The sequence below is a fragment of the Siniperca chuatsi genome, linkage group LG20 (assembly GCF_020085105.1).
Source record: "Siniperca chuatsi isolate FFG_IHB_CAS linkage group LG20, ASM2008510v1, whole genome shotgun sequence".
Classification (NCBI taxonomy): domain Eukaryota; kingdom Metazoa; phylum Chordata; class Actinopteri; order Centrarchiformes; family Sinipercidae; genus Siniperca; species Siniperca chuatsi.
In genome coordinates, this window is record NC_058061.1 from 8,294,747 (window position 1) to 8,313,850 (window position 19,104).

Below are 19,104 nucleotides of genomic sequence, written 5' to 3' on the forward strand. Positions count from 1 at the left end.
TTCTTGCAGAAAAGTCAGACTGACTAAAAAGAAAAAAATTGCATTTGTGTTACTGTAATACATGAAACCAAAGATCTTGTTTTGTTTTTCAGCAAGTAAGATTCTATTTTGTTTTTATCATGGCTGTTCTAACCTTCTAATTGATGGAGCATTTTGAGGCTGTATGCAGCATGAGGGGAAGACCTGCAGACACTATTCAGGGCTGGGGAAAAACTGCATATTTTTCAGGAAAAAATATTTTAAACATATTTTAAGTTAAGCTGAACATCAATCAAAGATAAGGCAGTAAAACATTTTGTATCTATATTAAGTATCAGTTCTCTATCAATTAATGTGCTTTTAAGTAGGATTAGTTGAAATTTACCTAGCTCTTTCCTAAAGTTATGACAGATCCACAATGCCAAAACATATAAATCACTTTCTAAATAAATTATCATTGACGAAAGTACAGTTACTACCAGCAAAGTGTTTGCATCCTCTGAGATACTTTTAATGTAGTTTACAAAACATTTCCACACACACCTTCTCCAGCGCTCCTCTTTAATTTTAAACTGGCAGCGTTGAGCCAGCTGCCTGCTACGTCACTTTCCCTCGACGGTCGCAGCAGGAAGACCCTTTACCGGTTGATTTTGTTGTGGATGACACCTTTCCTCGTCCTTCAGCAGTAAAATGTACTACAAGTTCAGCGGGTTTACCCAAAAACTGACGGGGTCTGCTCCTACGCCCGCCTACAGCCCTCAGGTGAGACCGGGAAGCGGTGTGTGGATGAGAAACCGAGTCGGTAACCGCCGAGGATGACCTTCGTGTCATTGTGTTGGATAACGACGCAGTGTTGTCTTTGCTGTAGCCATTTTCAATTCCCTTGAAGAGATTTAAAGGTCTCCAGTGCTGTTAAATGTACAGTTATATATCTTATTTCCCAAACGCAGCGTGGTTTATGTGACGTGTTTTCTCTGTTGAAAAATAACGTTTATTACCGGTGGCTTCCTGTCTCATTACACGGTAGTTAAACGTTACAGCCATTTTCATCTTAACTTTGATTCAATTATTTAATTCTCCGAATGTGTCGCATAAAGTCGTGTAGTTTTTATAAAGTAAAACTACCAGTGGCCTTTCTTTCTTTTAAAAATTCAATTCCCTTTTTCCATCACTGCCTTATCACAGAACCTTTATTTAACCTTTTATCCTGAAAGGTTATTTCCTATCAATGGATCTGGCCTTCACGTGTCTTTACAGCCAATTACGCCAGAATCTGCCAGATGTGACCTTTTTTATTGCTCCTCTGTCCTTCACACTGCAGCCTCCTTGTTATTCTATGTTGGTGGGTTAGGCTGCCTTCAAGCTCTCCTGTGTCTCAGTTTGGAAGTCACTTATCCAACATTTAAGTTATTTTTTGTTGGAAGAAAAATGTCACTGTAACATAAATATTGTCTTGTAACTAAACAAAACATAAAGAGAGAAAACTATATAGTGCTTTTTCAAACAAACCAAAAATGCCAAATGTTAACATAGGGCAGTGGTAGGCCAATATTGTCCTGTGGGCCAAATTCAGCCCTCCAACAAAAGGTTTTCCCTTTCATTGTTTACATCAAAACTTTTACATGATTTTTCACAAGTCTCCTGTAGAAAATGCTGTAAATGCAAGGCTCATGTAAGTCCCTCATAACATTCAATATTACCCCAAAGTGAAGAGAGGCAGGCTGCCTGAACAGCCCAGTTTTGCTGAAATGAAGTCTAATTAACTTATCAGATGAATAAAACATAAATAATATAATTTAGCCTATTTGACCAGAACAGATTTGTATCAACAACAGGACTTTTTTCCAACTGTAAGTGAAGCAGGCCACTGTTTATAGGGTATGGATAACCTGTCAGTTGTATCTGCAGTTTCGTAGTGTAACACAGAATATACATTCACATATGAGTAATTTTTTGCCAAATGAGTATTTGCCTTGGTAGGGACGGGGTTCAATAGCATTTTATAAAATCTGAATCCAGTTTCGAATCCCTTATCAAATCTTTTGGGGTAGTTTGTTTGGTGGGGAATGAAGGCATCCTAGTTAACAAATATGTACTGTTTTTATTTCACTCCGTATCATACCTAAACCACAGAGTTACTGTGCTGACATTCATTAACCCTGTCCTGACTGTGCGCTTCACTGGGGGGCTGTGCTACAGCTGCAGAAGTAAAAACAATACAATGGAAATATAAATTCTACTGTATTATTCAGCAAATATCAACTAAATAAATCAATTAATTTTCCTGCACGTATGATGCACTTAATCTGAAGGTGAAATTGTCATTGCACTGCTGCAGGTCAGAGAATCTGACAGGTCCTAAACTACAGTGTAACACCGGCGGTAGGCTGTTAAATTGATGGACGGTAGATAAATATTTAAGCAAGGGACTTGTCATTCCCCGCCTTTTGTTGTGAGCACGCTCCCACAAATATTGCATTTCGCAGTTCTTTTGTTGACTGGTGAAGTGTATACACACGTTGGATGTTAAGCTTGTTCGCCAGGTTCAGTCTTGTTAAAAACTTTGTTGCTGAATTAGCAGTTGTTTTTTTTCTTTGCAGATGCACATAGTGTCAGAAAGAGGCAAAAGAGACTATCTAAGAGAGATTGTGAATGAAAGATTCGATATGCGATTTGTTGGCCACCTAGCTTAAAGAATCCGGGATCCAAAATGAAATCAGCTACCCGAACTCATCCCTAAAGCTTAGCCCTTAGTTAATAATGGGAAAAATGACATCTGCAATCAGATACAATCCTAGAACAAAGTTTTATAAATGTGTTATTCTTAAATTAATTAAAATAATTAAACAAACTAAATATATTGAACATACACAGTAGGCCTGTGTTTCCATCATGCCTGTAAAACATAGGTACCAACAATGCTGAAAAATAAAAGCCCACGGTTCAGCCAAACTGCTGATCCCTGATATAGGGTAATAGAAAACCTCGCTTTTACCAGCAATTGTTGACACGGCCTCTTTTTACAGCGGCAACTGTAATATTGTGGTAATTGCAGTTTTTCCGCACTTACTCAGCAATTATCACCTTTAAAGCTGGTCATGTGACCTCAACTTGGTCTATCCTTTAAGGGTCTCCTCTACCAGCACACATCTGGCAGATCGATAGAAAGGCTGTTAGTCTGTCAAAAGGTTAATAAATACAGACAACATTCACACTTAGTCACACCTTCAGGCAATGTAGAGTTTCCAGTTTACCTAACCTGCATGTGTTTAGGTAAGGGTTAGGGAACCCCCATTAGACAACTGAAGGCAACATTTTTGTTCTTTCTCATTTGCATTTTGCTAATTTTTCCTCAGCATCTTGCACAGTGCAGCACACGTCCCTCTGTAATAACAAGTTATGCAGGAGAAGCTACAAAAATTAAAGGTGATTTGTCGCTGTATTTCTGGTATAATGCACAAAGATGAGTTCCTGCTGTGAACACTTTTAGTTAAGCTTTTTCTTAAATTGCAAGTAAAAATAATCTGCTGTCAGTGCCTCTGCATTTTCATATGTCAGATTTAATTTCCGTGCTCCCACACTATCTGCCTCCACACTCTAACAAGGTAATGGGTCTCCCAGTATGTATCAAACCCAAGGTGGGTGAGAAGCACACTTGTACTTAACACCACAGTGTACCTCTGGTTTATTTACTTTCAGTATTAATAATTTTCCGAGACTCATCCAGCTAAATAGCTATGGTACTGGTCCAAAATCACACTGATCTAGAAATTTAAGATATCTGGGTTGGAAATGATCACAGGCCAAAATAATACAGTAAAAAGCTTGCAAGAAAGACCAGCCTGTCTCTGTTTTTTTGTTTTTTTTCTTTTCTAGGGGCAAAGTGTGTCTGAAAATGCTGGTCTTAATGTCTACAGGTATAAAGTGTGTAAAAAGGTCTGGCAGCATTAGATAGGGAGCCCAAAACAATTATTACTGATTATAAAATTGAACAACTTAAAGGGACAGTTCACCCCAAAATCAAAAATACATATTTTTCCTCTTACCTGTAGTGCTATTTATCCATCTAGATTGTTTTTCTGTGAGTTGCAGAGTTTTGGAGATATCGGCTGTAGAGATGTCTGCATTTTTTGAATATAATGCGACTATATGGCACTCGGCTTGTGGTGCTCAAAGTGCCAAAAAACTACTTTTTTTAAATTTTGGAATGAACTGTCCCTTTAAGACAAAAATAAGCCTAGATGTTAATATACTGTAGTTTGTAGTGTTGAACTGCTACTTGAGGTGCTCTTTAATAATCTAAGCAGGTACTTAAACAGTCTCACAAGTGGAGGCATAACTTGCGAGATGAGATTAATCAAGTACTCATATAATCACTTGTATTTATGCAGTAGCATTGAGCTAAGTACAGTGCCTACAAAAAGTATATGGACTTTTGTTCTACATAATATAAATAAATATGAAAAGATTTGTTTCCCTTTGACTTTCAAGTCTTTTCTGTTTATTACTGTCCTAGTTGAGGAAAAAGGTCTTCACTGATCTTGTCTTTACATCCTCCGGTACATTACTAACAGGAACTGCTAATAGCTAATTTGGCATACTGTTAATGTTGCCAGTTTGCCAAAATATAAATAAAAGATAGGGCTCAAGTTGAAGCCCACAGCAAACTAATTGAATTCATGGCAAAAATATACTTCCTGTTTGCATAACCCAAAGCATTATAGGTACTATAAATATGTTGTAAGTAAATGTTCATACATGTATATTACTGACATTGAATAGAATTGTTCATTATTGTGACCAGTTGGTTGTTTTTGTTCAGGGGCTGAGACCAGGTGTGCCAGCAGAGTCCCCAGCTATGGTCTTTGCCACACCCACCAAGATGGTGTCAGAGGCCGGGGCCACGGTGGAGTACATGGGAGCAAACAGGGTTCCTGACCTCCAGAGGATATTCCAGGTAATAAAGAACATAGACTGAAATAGGTGTCAGTCTTAGTCACAACAAGACAATCATTTTTTCCTTCTGACAAACTCACAGTGAATCAGCATTTGTTAATTAAAAGAAGTCCTAAGAATAAGGGTTCATGACCAGCTAAAGTGGCTGTCTGATGGGTCAAACGTTATCAAAGCACTGAAGATTTATTAGTTTTAGGAGATGACTGGTATTTATTTCACTCTGTTCTTAAAGGCCTCCTGCTTCCCCCTCTGTGTTCATCACACAAGGGATGTAAGGGAAATAATAAGACACTGAAGTTGGGCAGAGAAATCACTCAAACAAATGGAAATCGCAGTACTGACTGCTGCAATTTTCTAATTGCAAGAACATTCTTTTATTAAAGCAAAGGTGTTCCAGACAGACACTTTGGCAAGAAGTCAGGAGAAACTCTTTGGCAAGAAATCTGGAGAAACGCCTCCAAAGCAAATTACACACTTGAGAAAACCTTTTTTTTCTTATAATGAAACTCTCATTTGAGTTATCCCAATCAAAAGTTTCAGAGACAATTTTTCATTCTGAAAATATTTATGTAGAACAAGAAGAGGATTTCCTATCACAATAATGAGGAAAAAATTAATTTTGGAAACATGTTTTAAAAAACTTTTTTTTGTGTGTGTTCTGAAAGAGAAAAAAGAGAGATAAATAGTTACAGGAACATTGTGTTCTGACCCAAACAATTCAATATGTTGAGGCCTATCTTACAGAGCAAATCGCTTGGAATATTCTCTGTTACAACTTCATTATTTCATTTTTCATCTTTTCCTCCTTTTTCTTTTGCTCCAACCCTCCCCTGCTTTCCCACCCGCCCCCTCCTGTTTCATCCTCTCTCAGACATCAGACGGTATCCCCATTCATTTGAAGCGCGGCGTTCCCGACAGGCTACTGTACCGCACCACCATGGCTCTCACTGTAGGAGGCGCGCTCTACTGTCTGGTGGCTCTTTACATCGCAGCCCAGCCCAGCAATAAGTGACAGACACAAACCCAGGATCTTTCTGTAACACCTCTGACATGTCGCTGCTGCAATACATCAACCCAACATTCCCAGACTCCATCTGCCCTCGCCTCACCACCTTTTGGGACTCTTAGATGAGAATGAATCGCTGCCAGAACATCACACCAATAACAATAATAATGTCTGTCTTCTTTGTAAAAAAGATGTGAATTAATAAATTTTAAGGAGAAAAGGTAAAGGAAGCTCTGAGTTAAAGTCTTTTTTCCCTTTTTGTTTGTCTTCAACTCTATATCTATTATATGACACTGAAATAGCACTCACTGTAGCAGGGTTACCATTATTGCCAATCAACAGACAGATACACGGACATCATGTATGAAACTGTCTAGAGGGTGTAGAGAGCTGCATCATTTCTCTCAGATCTTACAGATGCTAAAATAGAAGCAGAGATGTAAAGATTGCTTTTTATGCTCACAGCTTTCAACAGGCTTGTGGTAGGGCAGTGATGAGCATGTGTGTGCGAGAGGGAGCAAGCATGATGGAGACACCCCGTCTGGAACATAGCTGCTGCTCACTTGGCTTAAGTACTGTCTTATACAGTATTTATATGTGTGGGCCCTGGTGTGATGTCAGATGCTTCTCGCCGAGTCCGGAGAAAAGCAGGGAGGGAGGGAGGTTGTTTCAGACAGACTTGTTGGCCGTCCCACATCAAGCTGCTGAAGCACTGATGATAATCTCAGTCTCTGCATTTTCTCTCTTGCCTTGATGTGTGTGTGGAATGTTTTTTTTCTTTTGCAACTTTATTGACATTTTCAGGCAAAAATAGTAGGTTGACATGGGCAAGATAATATTTGTACAGGGAGCAGGGTCTTTCAATGACATATGCAATGTGTTACATTTTATAGGCACATATACAGTGGTGGAAGAAGTAATGACAAAATACATTTTTCAAGTTCTAATGCTGTGTCCCTGTGTTAATAGATTTCTTCTTGTTACATGCTCAATATGTGTCAAAAAATCTTTTGAGTATGTTTATATAAAAATCCCAATCAAAACCACACTGTAAAAATACTCTGCTCCCCTCCCCCTCGGGGATCAAGAAATGACTTATCTTATTTATCTCATTTGTTGATTATTTTTTGTATTATTAATATAGTAATATAATCAAATATATAATATCATATAATAATAATAATAATTTTCATATAAGCCGTTACAGGTTTCTACCACATCCTCACACATACACACACATACACATATTTCCTTCATGTGTTTTGTATTTATGTAGGCATATTTGAAACAAATAAATAAAAAAATAACGCTGAGGTCCGAGCTACCGGCCGGTAGTCATTTAGGCAGCTGGGATGAGGTTTCTTCAGGGACCGCTATTGACAGTTTGAAGCATGTTGGAATCAGAGACTATAGGGCAGGGACTGGGTATTAGGTCAGAGGTACGTTTGTCATCATCTCATCAGCTCTATACTCCACCTAACTTCACTTAAAATTCACTGTGATAACCACTGTACTTTTAGTATTTTTTATAGAAAGTTTCCCAATTTGAGGCCACCATCCTAAACACAGACAGTTGAGAGTTCTTGACTGCTGAAGACCACACTGAAGGCAAGAAAATTAAAAAAAGTGACGATGACTGCAGTACAGACCGGGCAGAGCATCACTAGAGAAGATACCAAGTGTCTGTTGATTTCTGTGGACTGTAGACTTCAGTCATTGACAAATGATTTGCACCAAATGTTAGATATGATGACTTTAGTTTATGTTGACTTGTGCTGCTCACAGCTAACATACTGATGTTAAGCAGATCATGTTTTGCATGTTCAGCATGTTAGCTTAGCATGTTAGCATGGGAAGCTGATGGTAATATCTTTAGTTTTGCAGATATTTGGTCATAAACCAAAGTAATGGACTAATTAAACACAGCAATTCAATTTAACCTGATGATGGCACTAGAGGAAAAGTGAGTGGATCACCAACATCATTACAATTCATCCTGTGGAAACGATTGTCTGTAACCAAACTTAAGGGCAATCCATCCAATGGTGGTCAAGACATTTCCCTCAAAAACACAAATGTCAACCTGCTGGTGGTGCCAGATAGACATTAGGATTCATCCTCTGGGAACCATGAATGTCAATACAAAGTTTTGTGCCAATCCATCCAACAGTTGTTGGAATATTTGGTGGACCAACACTGCCATTCCTAGAGCCACACTGCTAGGGTGGCTAAACATGGCTACAGGACCTACATTGTTCATCTGTTACTGTACGGACAAAAACACCCATAGGTCGTAAAACGGAAAGTCAGAACATAGTCACTGTTTATTTTCAAATCCAGTTTGCTGGAGTACAAAGCCAACACAACAAAAAAATGTGTCACTGTCCAAACACTTTCTAACTGCAGTGTAGATTGAGGGTATGGAAGGCTTTAGTTGTATGCATAATATGCTCTCTGACATTTTTTTTTTTTTTGTCTAAGAAGGTTTCTAGATAAAAAAAAAATAGAATTGAAAGTTTTTCAAATGAATGGATACAATGAATGCAAGATCTATTAAAATATGGCATCTTAATTTGTCAGTATGACTCAAATCTGGACCTCCCTTTGTCATGGCATCAATACTTCACACCCTGAGGAAAACCTTATGATGGATAATTGATGATAGCACACACTTAAAAATGAGTAATTTGACCTTCTGTGGGAAATAATGAGTACTCTTTATACTCAATACATAATTTGAAGAGTGTCTTACTCCAAAACATCCCATCCTACAAAGGAAGAGCTAGTGGTGGTTGGTATTACATCTACAGTGACTCTGCTCTGTGAGAAAATGCTCTACGGGTGCTAGGGATTTTAACTGCGAAGTTCCATTCACTCCAAACTGAAAACATGTGCTGTGCCTTGTTGAAGAAATATAATTCTAGTGATAGCTGAATTAACAGCAGCAGAAGAAGCTAGACATGTTTACAAAGGGGTGGACTTTGACATTGCTTATTCCACAATATTCACAAACCACAAATGGAGCCATGTAATTGATTGTTACCATGAAAACATGGCTCAGGGATGAGGGTGGCTAACTTAGAGTTAATTATCCAGTTGTTAATTTTTGTGCAACTGTCTAGCTGGCGTTAGACAAGAGTAAGTGTAAAACCAAGATTGTAGACCAGTCTAACACAATGGTTCCCAACTGTGTTTGGTTTTTGATCCTTTAAAATAAAGAAGAGTGAAGTTCCTTTCTGAGATGGTTTGATTTAAAGGCTTGAAGGTTTGATTTGAAGTTAGAGGCAGGAAGAGGTGAATGTATCTAGTATTTCACAACAAAAGAGCAAAGATTAGAGCAAAGTCAGAAAAAATAAACCATTTGTGTTGCAGAATTATTATTATTTTTTATTTCTTCTGATAAAAAATCTCTTGAATGCTCCCTTTAAAATGTATATTTTATTTAATTGGAAAATGTACCTTTTGAGCCCAAATACAGAGGAATATTCCTCTGTCCAAAGAAGGAGTGTTGCGAGTATTTTGGAGGCAGAAATCCCAGTTGCAGTTTTTTGGACTCAGTACCTTGACAAGAAATATGTGAGTCTACAGCCATGCTTGCAGCTCTGTGAGGTTGTACTTAGGCAACATCAGCATGCTAACATGCTCACAATGGAAATACTAACATGCAGATGTTTAGCCGGTATAATGTTTACCATGTTCATCATTAGCAGTAGAAGTATTTGACAAATTACAATTTTGGTCTGATGATGGCACTAGTTGAAAGTCAGAGAATCACCAAAATTGTCACAATTCATAATGAGGGAAACACGAATATCTGTACCAAATTTCATCTTATTGCAATCCATCCAGTAGTTGTCGAGACATTTCATTCAAAACCACAAATGTCAATCTGCTGATGGCACCAGAAGAAAACTCAGGGGATCGCCAAAGTCAGAAGGATTCTTCCTCTTGGGATTATGAATGTCTGCACAAAATATCATGGCAATCCATCCAATAGTTGTTGAGATATTTCAGTCTGGACCAAAGTGGTGCACCAACACATGGGCCCAACAGACCTACCTTTCTCAGTTATTCAGTCACTATCCTCACACTGAAGCTTTTCTTAGAAAAACATAATCATTATGTGCACACATTAACTTGTCATGAGATGCACCTAATATTTTGTTTTGATAATAAAGCTCGTAGCTTTTCATCGAGGAATACTTCAGCATCCCCTTAATTCCACCCCTCTGTCTCCCCCATCCGTCTTGCGTCATGACAGCCCACTTGAGTGTACCTTAGTAACAATGGATCCTTTTGTTGTCGCTCTTAGACCTGACAGGAGAGACATGAGAGCTGCAATAACATGTTTACCACTCAATAACACAGCACTCCAGCTATTAATGAAGCACGCACCAGGGGGAGCGTGAACACTTGGATTGAGTGTGAGAAGAAGGCTTTTATATGGAGGATGGGTGTGACTCCTCAGGAGTACCAGATGAGTATACGAGGAAGCTGTTTATCTTGCACTATGAGGCACTCATCTATCTTGTCACACTACCTTCCCCACTCTAATCCCTACCCTGTAATAGACCAATGCAAAGCCAGTACATGTAGAATTTTTATGTGATAATTTATGTGGCATTAATTTTTTGTAGAAATATAACACAATCCTGGTGAAAATTGGAGAAGTGTATGTGTTTCTTTTAGCCCTTTTATTAGTGTTCCACTGTCTGCCACTGTGTCTTTTTTGATAAAACAACTGGTGGGCATCAGAACCAGAAGATTTCAAGTTATACACATACTGGCTGTAGACATAATTATGTTTGGATGTTCTGATCCAAACTAAACATTTGAAATAGAAAATGGTAAATCCCTTTTACCCCAGGTTCACCCCTTTCCCTTGTTGTATACTAAGATGCAAATGGTGTAATCTACCAGAAGAACTTTCACTGTGGTTTGGTCTCCACCAGCTCCTGAGAAAAATATCTGGCTTGTTAGATATTTGACTTTCTTTACTAGCTAGCTTTGTCAACCTGCCATTTGGTGCTGGGTTGGTAGTGTACTGGAGGTTAATCTGCACTTGCTTGCTGAAAACAGATGTCTGCTGAAGCTGGAAACAGAGTTAATAGAGCTGTGAGACTGAACCTTACATTTAATTTGCAGGCTGTAAACCCAAGATGATCTAAAGGAGGCTAAAAAAGCTATATAGAGCAGCAGAGCTGGGTGTTCATTCTGTGTTCTCAGCAGCATTTAAGTCAATGCTACCCTTAAAAAATATTGATTAAGGCAGGTTTGAGTTTGGGTGATCTGCCACGGAGAGCAGATGATGCATCTTCATTCAGAATATACAACTCTGTCTGTTTCTCCCTCCTCACAGGAACAATGGAGAAACATAACAGCTCTGCAAACACAACAACAGCCTTACAGGGAAGGCAGGGGAGGGAGGAGGGGCGGGGAGTGATAAATTACCTCTCTTCACAATGCCCCGCCACAATAGCACAGCCTGAGAACAAATAATGAATAAATAAAGTTCTCTGAGATTGAATGAGGAGAGCAATTTGTGAAGCAGTCGCTTTTGTGTGTGCATGAGCGAATGACCTGCTTGTCTTGCAGATGAAACGACCAGAGGTGGAATTGAGCACATTAACACAGCAACTCCATCCACCTTTCTGTCCACAAAGTACATTGATTACACTTCAAGTGACAAAAAGAGACACACGAAAATCACCAGCTGTGACATGCCAAGTGACGTGTCAGGTGTGAATCATCTTAGCTTTCCTAAAAATATACATTCGCACTACATGGAGGTTGGAGTTGAAATCAGGGTGAAATCAGTTTCACACACTGTGCTCTCCAAGGGCTGTACTTGCCACTTCCTTTGCTCTCCACAGGTAAAGACATATCAGACACGAGGTGGAAAATAGAAAAAAAGCACAGAGAACAAGGGTAATGGAGGTAACAGCGTGAGGTCAGATTGAACTTCATCAGAGATGGAGGCAGAGATTGAGGCATGAAAATGGTCTGCTGATTGGTGTAGTAGGCTACTTAAAAGGCTTTGAAATTCTCTCTCTCTCCATGTATGGTTTTTGAAAATGTGTTTTTCCCTCTTTTCTCTTTTTCCATGAGGCTATTTTTCTCAGCCTTTCCCTGGCAACAACCTTATGTAAGAGTTCAAACACAGGGTGAATGGGCAGCTCTGCCCCTGTGCTGAAACTGTCCACAAATCTCACTAATACTAAACAGTAAATTTCAAACTGCAAAGATGACTGAAGTTTCTTTTTTTTCTGGCACATAATTACTTGAGTCGAATTGTTTTACAAGTGTCTAGACTGTCTGCAAACAACATCCCTCATTTACTTTGCAATTTGACACTGCAATGCAGAAAATGTAAGTTTCATTGTGGTTACTGGCTGCGAGGGAGAACAAGAGATGTGGGCGGCATGAAAGGAGGAAAATTAATGTCCCTAAAATGAGAGTGAATCAATATGGTTGCCTGAGGATGTGAAAAGGTAGAATGAGAATGAGAGCGGGAGAGTGAGCGGGGTGTTGAAATAGAGTTGGAGCAAGATTAATGGTTGTTTAAAAAGGAGTAGTATTCATCAGTAGTCAGCTTCAGGTGCAGAATGGCATCGGTATGTGTGTGTGTGTGTGTGTGTGCACTTTGTCTTTAACTTTCTAACTTTCCCTCATGACCACCCAACCATAATACTGATTACTTTGTATTAATTTGCAAATGAGAGTGGGGCCTGATTTCCTCTCTTCATTTAATCTCTCTGTGCCTTCACATAGACACAGACACAGACACAGGAGGTTATCCAACAGCACCACCCACAGGTTTGAGGATTCAAAATCATTCAAAACAAATCACTGATATTTAAATTCAAAATTCACAAAAGTGAGTGCACACTGTGCAAGAAATAATGCTTTATTGATTTCAAAAATTTTCAGGAACATATTCAGCCTCCATGCGTACAAAATAATGTTGCTCATAAAGTAAGTCTTTTGTTATTACAAAATTATCTTTCCTACAGGTAGCAAACTGAGTGAACGTTCCCAATAAATAATCAGTATGAAGTTAAAGGAATACAGCAGGAACGCAAGAAATACCTTCATAGTAACATTCACACAAACACAGAAACACAAAAACATATGTCTGTTCATCACTTGCATTTGTATGTGAGCTGTTTGCGATGATAGTGGATCCACGCGGGAGCAGCAACAAGACCGGTCAGGAAGCCAATCATAGCGCCCAGACTGCAGGAAACGGGCCAAACCTACAAGAAGCAAGACAAGTGGGTCTAATCTTTCACAGCCTCAAAGTGTCATAAAACATCCCAACGTTGCTCTGATATATCAAGAGGAGCTAAACTATTATACTACTAGTATTATAAGTTCATCCTTTTTGTCCCCACAAGCATGTCTCCACTTGTAATGTTCAGTTAATTTAAAGAGGAACTTCTAAAGGAAAAATACAGCACCAGTGTCATTTAGAGTTATGCTCCAATTACCACTGTCTGCCTCTAATTTGCATTTTTCTCCAGTCATTTTGCAGAGCACTGCCTAATCTTTTCCTTTTTGTCATTTAAACAAATCGAATTAATTAAATAGAGAGAATTATTTAATGGTTACTGTATTGAATTATAATCTCGTACTTGTGGAGGTTGTATTTAATACTGTTCAATGATAAATGTAAACTGGCTTCTTGTTAACAGAGGAAACTGTGGAGGAACTGTGCTGTACGCCAGAGGAGGGCAAACAATATGACTGGTAAAAAATTACAGAAAAATACTCCTATTGTTACGCACCAGTTACAGAGACTCAATATTAGGGACATGCTTTAATTCTTCTTTGTCAAATTGTTTTATCTGAATACTTTTAGAGGCCTGAAGATGTATAATTGTCCAGCAATTCACAAGCAAAAAACAAAAAAGTCTGTGTGACATAAATATGTTTTTTCTGTTTTCCTCTCCTGTTAATTATCTCACAACCCCTCAGATTTATCTTCCGACTCCTTTGAGGGATCCCGACCCACAGGTTGAGAGCCAGTGTTATAAATGACCACAAAATAGAGCTCTTTGTACTCTTACAAACATCAGTGTTTGTACTGCTAATACATTGGGCCTCATGCAAGAACAACCGAACAACTGTTCTTAAGTTGCACTTAAAAGTAATTTAAAAGAATTTGTGCCATTCACAAATTTTCTTGTACTTGGAATTTTCTCTTAACAAAATTCACGAGTGGTCCAGACCTGTCGTAACGAGTCATGTACAGACTGTCTGTCTTTCTCCACAGGGGGAAAAAACACTAACCTTGATCTGAAATCATAATGCCTTAATCTAAATGAATTTGGAATTTAAATACTGAAATCAACTACAATAAAATATATAACTACGACAAACTTAATGCAAAAAATAATATTCTATTCACCATATCATCATCATCATCATAATGGCTTGCCAATTTACTGAGTTTTTTTTATTTAAGGATTTTTTGTGGCATAGCAACATTTCAGTCGCTAGGAAAATTTTCTCACTCAGACAGCTGCCTCAGGGTCTTTATGCAGGTCACTGTCCAGTATCATCCTCTGTAGCATCCAACAGTGTAACATCACCTACTGTAGGATATAATATTCTCTTGTCTAATATCTCTGTAACTGTCATGTGTCTCATATTAGTCATGGGCCGCTGTACTTAAGATTGTTTTTAGCATATAACTTCAGGTTAAATTATTCCCTCTTTATGTGGGTCCCAGTATGGCTGCTCTGATGTTGCATCATTGACAGCTATATATATATATATATATATATTTATTTTAATATTTTCTAGTTGTTTCTGGTCCACTACTGACACTGATGAATTTGTTATCGTTTTTTGTCTGTGAAATTCTTACTCTTCGATAACATTTTGTGAAGGAAACTTGCCCACAAACAGAGCGGAACATGCAGCCTTATGTGGAAGTTTTAGGGGCATCGATTATTATGCTTACGATGAAATCTCACAAATGAACAGATGGCATTCATCAAGCTGAAACGAGCGATTTATGACAAGTTTGTGCAGTTAAGAGAGTTTGGTGAATCCCACTTGGAACACGTACGAGCAAACCTCACAGAAAAAAGTAAGAGAGAGTTTAGAATATAATTACAAAAATGTCTTCCCACAGTATAAATTCTGTTATAAAGTCTGTGTAAAGCAATAAGGATTTTTAAGTGTGTGCTGACCTGCCAAGGCCTGTCCCAGTCCAGAGGTATGGGGAAGGCTCCCACCCAGGCTCCTACCACTGTGCAGGCCACTGTAATCTGTAGACAGGTGTCCCACACAGACATAGCTCTGAAGACGGAGATAGAGCAAAGCAAAGACAGTTAGTATATTCAATTTAGAGATACATGATAAGCACATGAAACTAGGGTTGTCAACGAATATTCTAAATCCGATTATATAATCGAATTGTAAAAAAAAAAAAAAAAAAAAAAAAAACATTCGATTGTGAAAATTAATATTTGATTGTGGAAAAAAAAGCAGCACTGTAGTGCATATTCGGACAATTTAACCGCTTCAAAGATAGGGAGGCAACACTTTTTTTTGTCTCTCTTGTTCACCATGCCGGTAAATCTGAATGAATTATACTTTGGTGCTCATGGTGTCCATAAAATGAACTGAACGATTGAACTGTGGAGAATCTAACTGATCTAACGATGTGTAGCATGTCCATAGTAACAAAGGTTTAGACATTTATATTTGTATGCACAATCTAAGCAGCTTAGAACTAGCTCAAGCGGGCGACCCGGTGGCTTTAAGAGGTTTTATACATCCAAAGAACTTCTATAAAAACCAGACACAATGTCTGACTGAGATTCGGATTTTGGTCAGTAGACGGCAAAATTGTGGAACCTCGAGATAAAGTTGTATGCAAGTTATGTAAGCTACAGTTAGCCTTTATTCCAGCACTAGCAATCTGAGGGCACATCTCGAAAATATGCACCCAAATGAGTGTGGCCTGATGTCCGGAACTCCACCCAAACCTAATTTGTTTATTTTGTAATGTGTAGGTATGTAGATCTTTTAAAAGACATGTTTATGTTAAAACAAATAAGTAGTTGTGTCTCTCATTGTATTGGTTTGTCACCTTATGGACATAATGCGCAAAAAAAGATATTTGAATAGTTCGAACCTATGTGTTTTTTGTAGAACGAATAATCGAACATAATTTTAAAGTAATTTAAAATCAGATTTTAGGCTTACCCATGCCGACTGAACACTCGTATCCAGGCCTGGACGTTGGGGCCGAGGACACAGAGACACCTCAGTGTGGTTAGAGAGGTCAGCAGCACAGCTAGGGAGAATGTCTCTAAAGCGGATCTGAAACACATATGAGAAATTAGAGGCTCACGGTCTTGATGACAGCTGTGTCTACTACAACAGAGCTTTAGTGATACAAACATTTTGTAGAGGCAGAACCTGAGTCGATACTGCAAAGTAAAGAAAACAGCAATTTTTGGGAGTGAATAATTAAAAAGGTATAAAACTTGTAATCAATAAAACATACAGAGACAAAATGAAAATCTGTGAATATGTAGCATGTCAAAAAGTAAATATTAATTGACAGAATAATCTCACAGTGTGCAAATGTGTGCCCTCTGTATTTTGTTTTCTCTGTTGTACATCTTACACAAACATGCATACATACAGATACAGTACATGAGCAGCACCAGCTACTCACTCAATCAGCGGAGCTCCATAGAGAACCACCACAGCGTGGAAGAACAGGCACGACAGGAAGAAGTACAGACACGAACGAAACAACTTGGACAGCTGCAGAAAGAAACGGGTGAAGAAAGTTAAGGTAAATAAACCATGTAAAGTTAAAGAGTAACAGCTGTAGCCTTTGATATGCAGGTATGAATGTTTCTTGGCTCAAAAAGTTCACTTTCTGGAGAGTCTTGGTTGGATGAAAGTAGCTGGACATGGCAGGTTCATTCAGGTTCAAAAAAGTTGGTAAATTTCAAAGACTTAAGTATTTACAAGCTACCATTAATTTCTATACAAATAAAATAAGAATGAAAGGAATTTGGCACAATCTGAAATTCCAATCTAAACATTGATCAGGTTTATCTAAAATGGTTGCACAGTAGTTTAATCAACTAAAAACGTTTGCTTACTTAGGTATCTTAATTGAACTAGAAGTTGAAATAAATTAAACATTTTTTTTACATTATTTATTTTGTCTCGCCACACTGCGAGACAAGCATGTTCATTTCATTTTAAATGTCATACAGGCTAAACAAGATTAAAATGATCTTATTCACCAGATTTAAAGGTAAAATGATCCAGTATGTCACACAAAAAACAAACTAAAATTAGAGTCAAGTCCAAAAATGAATACAGATTTGAGTAACAGAACTTCTTTCTTCTTTCCCACCCCATTAATCATATCACCACTCCCGAGATTTATCTTGAAGCAGCAATCAGTTTTTATAACAACAAACTCCCAGAAAACTTGAGATCTGCTCCAACTCTCAGTTCTTTTTAATCCTGGGCTCAAGACGTTTCTGTTTGCCGCTGTCTTTTATTAAATTAAATTTAGGACTACTTATTTATACTTTGCACTGCACTGTAATTATTCTGATGTTTTGTTCTATTTTAGCATACTTTTATCTTCTATTCCATTTTACTCTTTTAAATCCTGTTTAAATGTGTCTTCTTATATTGCCTTGTGTTTCTTTTCTTAATGCCTTTTATATCTTATGTAATAAACTTTAAATTGCCTTGCTGTTGAAAGGTGCTACACAAACGTGCTTTGCCTTGCCCTTGCCTTGTGACCCTCGAGGTTGGGAACCACTGGACTAAACTACTCAACTGTACATAAAGTAGTTAAAACTAGCTAAACCTCAACCAGCTACCACATTAAAATACTACTTATAAATTGATGCATCCGTATTAATGATCTAATAATGTAATATATGATAATATATCAGTCACAGGGGCCATTTTACTACAGTCAGTATTTTTACTTTTCATACTACAAGTACATTTAGTATTTTAACACCACAAACACAACAGTCACAATGAAGGGAAGGCAGCACCTTGTATCCCAGTGTGTGCTTCTTGGTGGGCGGTGTGATACCGAGCAGCCAGAAGACGACGACACTGACCGCGGTGACCGCCCCGGACACCGAGTAGAGCCACAGCAGGTGAGTGCCGTACACCGAGAAGCCCGGCACAAGCACCGCAGGTAAGACGGTCGCCATGAACACCGAGGCAGCGATGATGGTGTGAGTGGACGCCATGGCTCTGATTTCATGGTCCCACATTATGAAGACTGTACCTATTTACAACAGCAGACTAAGACAAACCTCAAATAAAATACTTTAAAATGTTAATTTAGTAACGGATGAAGAGTAGGTTAAAACCATGAATGAGCTTCCCGACCTGTCTTCCGTAAACATGGCGTGACAGTGACTTCCGCTTGGACTTCACAATAAAAGTCCAATGGTATACCCTGCAACTGCAAGCTCGGCTGGTGGGTTAAAGTGAAATAAAACGAAAAAAGTAAATACTATTGTATTTAAATTATAATATCTTACACCCTCTACATGTATTAGGTAGGCTTGTACACATTATACACATACACTTTATTGTCTATGTCATCCAAGAGTCATTGTTCGTTATGATATTTATGACAATTATAAAGTGCAGCAGTGTATTAAAGTGAGTCTGGTTCTTTTTAAGGATAGATTCAATTATATGTTCTCTCTCTCTCTCTCTCTCTCTCTCTCTCTCTATATATATATATATATATATATATATATATATATATATATATATATATATATATATATATATATAAGTTCTATTGTTTGCTTGCTAATTATATTGACCCCTCCTAAAGCTGACACAAGCTGCCTTTGTGATTTAGTTTTTGTGTGCCTGTGTAGAAACTGAGAAATACAGTCTGAGAATTTCAGAGATATTCATTATAATTCTAAATATCTGTGTTCTCTGAAATAAAATAAATCTAATTTTAGAGAGCTGACCTAATTGCATTGGCATCATTCTTTACGTATCATGTATGTGGTATTTGCCTATTAATAAAACCAATTGTACAATTGAATAATCTCTGTATCTTGTTGTAGGATCATTTAGTCCTTATAAAATGTCCATATGGAATATTTTTGTCTAGATAC

General features: G+C 38.0%; 2 protein-coding genes across 3 annotated transcripts; one reads left to right on the plus strand and one right to left on the minus strand.

The window, feature by feature from the left end:
- The first annotated feature begins 583 nt into the window (after positions 1–583).
- LOC122867634 (cytochrome c oxidase subunit 7A-related protein, mitochondrial) lies at positions 584–6,171 on the plus strand. Of its 2 annotated transcripts, none has more exons than XM_044178660.1 (3): positions 584–741; positions 4,802–4,936; positions 5,807–6,171. In XM_044178660.1, the coding sequence occupies exons 1-3, from the start codon at positions 670–672 to the stop codon at positions 5,945–5,947; spliced, it is 348 nt and encodes a 115-aa protein (XP_044034595.1). In that variant the 5' UTR covers positions 584–669; the 3' UTR covers positions 5,948–6,171. The 2 variants fall into 2 exon arrangements, with proteins under 2 accessions (XP_044034595.1, XP_044034594.1); XM_044178659.1 differs by having other exon boundaries at positions 605–741; positions 4,784–4,936.
- A 6,648-nt stretch (positions 6,172–12,819) lies between these two features.
- On the minus strand, positions 12,820–18,384 carry pigf (phosphatidylinositol glycan anchor biosynthesis, class F). Its single transcript, XM_044178661.1, has 5 exons — positions 18,004–18,384; positions 16,641–16,732; positions 16,163–16,279; positions 15,142–15,250; positions 12,820–13,197 (listed from the first exon to the last, which is right to left on the minus strand). Exons 1-5 carry the CDS (start codon positions 18,229–18,231, stop codon positions 13,084–13,086), a joined length of 660 nt encoding a protein of 219 aa, XP_044034596.1. The 5' UTR covers positions 18,232–18,384; the 3' UTR covers positions 12,820–13,083.
- Positions 18,385–19,104: the final 720 nt, after the last annotated feature.

Bases quoted from the DNA above. Each gene is read 5' to 3' on its own strand.
- LOC122867634 (XM_044178659.1), top strand. From the start codon at position 670: ATGTACTACAAGTTCAGCGGGTTTACCCAAAAACTGACGGGGTCTGCT. The intron at 742-4,783 runs GTGAGACCGGGA...TATTGTGACCAG, and splicing joins CGCCCGCCTACAGCCCTCAG to TTGGTTGTTTTTGTTCAGGG. The intron at 4,937-5,806 runs GTAATAAAGAAC...ATCCTCTCTCAG, and splicing joins ACCTCCAGAGGATATTCCAG to ACATCAGACGGTATCCCCAT.
- pigf (XM_044178661.1), bottom strand. From the start codon at position 18,231: ATGTGGGACCATGAAATCAGAGCCATGGCGTCCACTCACACCATCATC. The intron at 16,733-18,003 runs GTGCTGCCTTCC...TTCTTTCTGCAG, and splicing joins AGCACACACTGGGATACAAG to CTGTCCAAGTTGTTTCGTTC. The intron at 13,198-15,141 runs GTCAGCACACAC...TGCTTCTTGTAG, and splicing joins ACTGGGACAGGCCTTGGCAG to GTTTGGCCCGTTTCCTGCAG.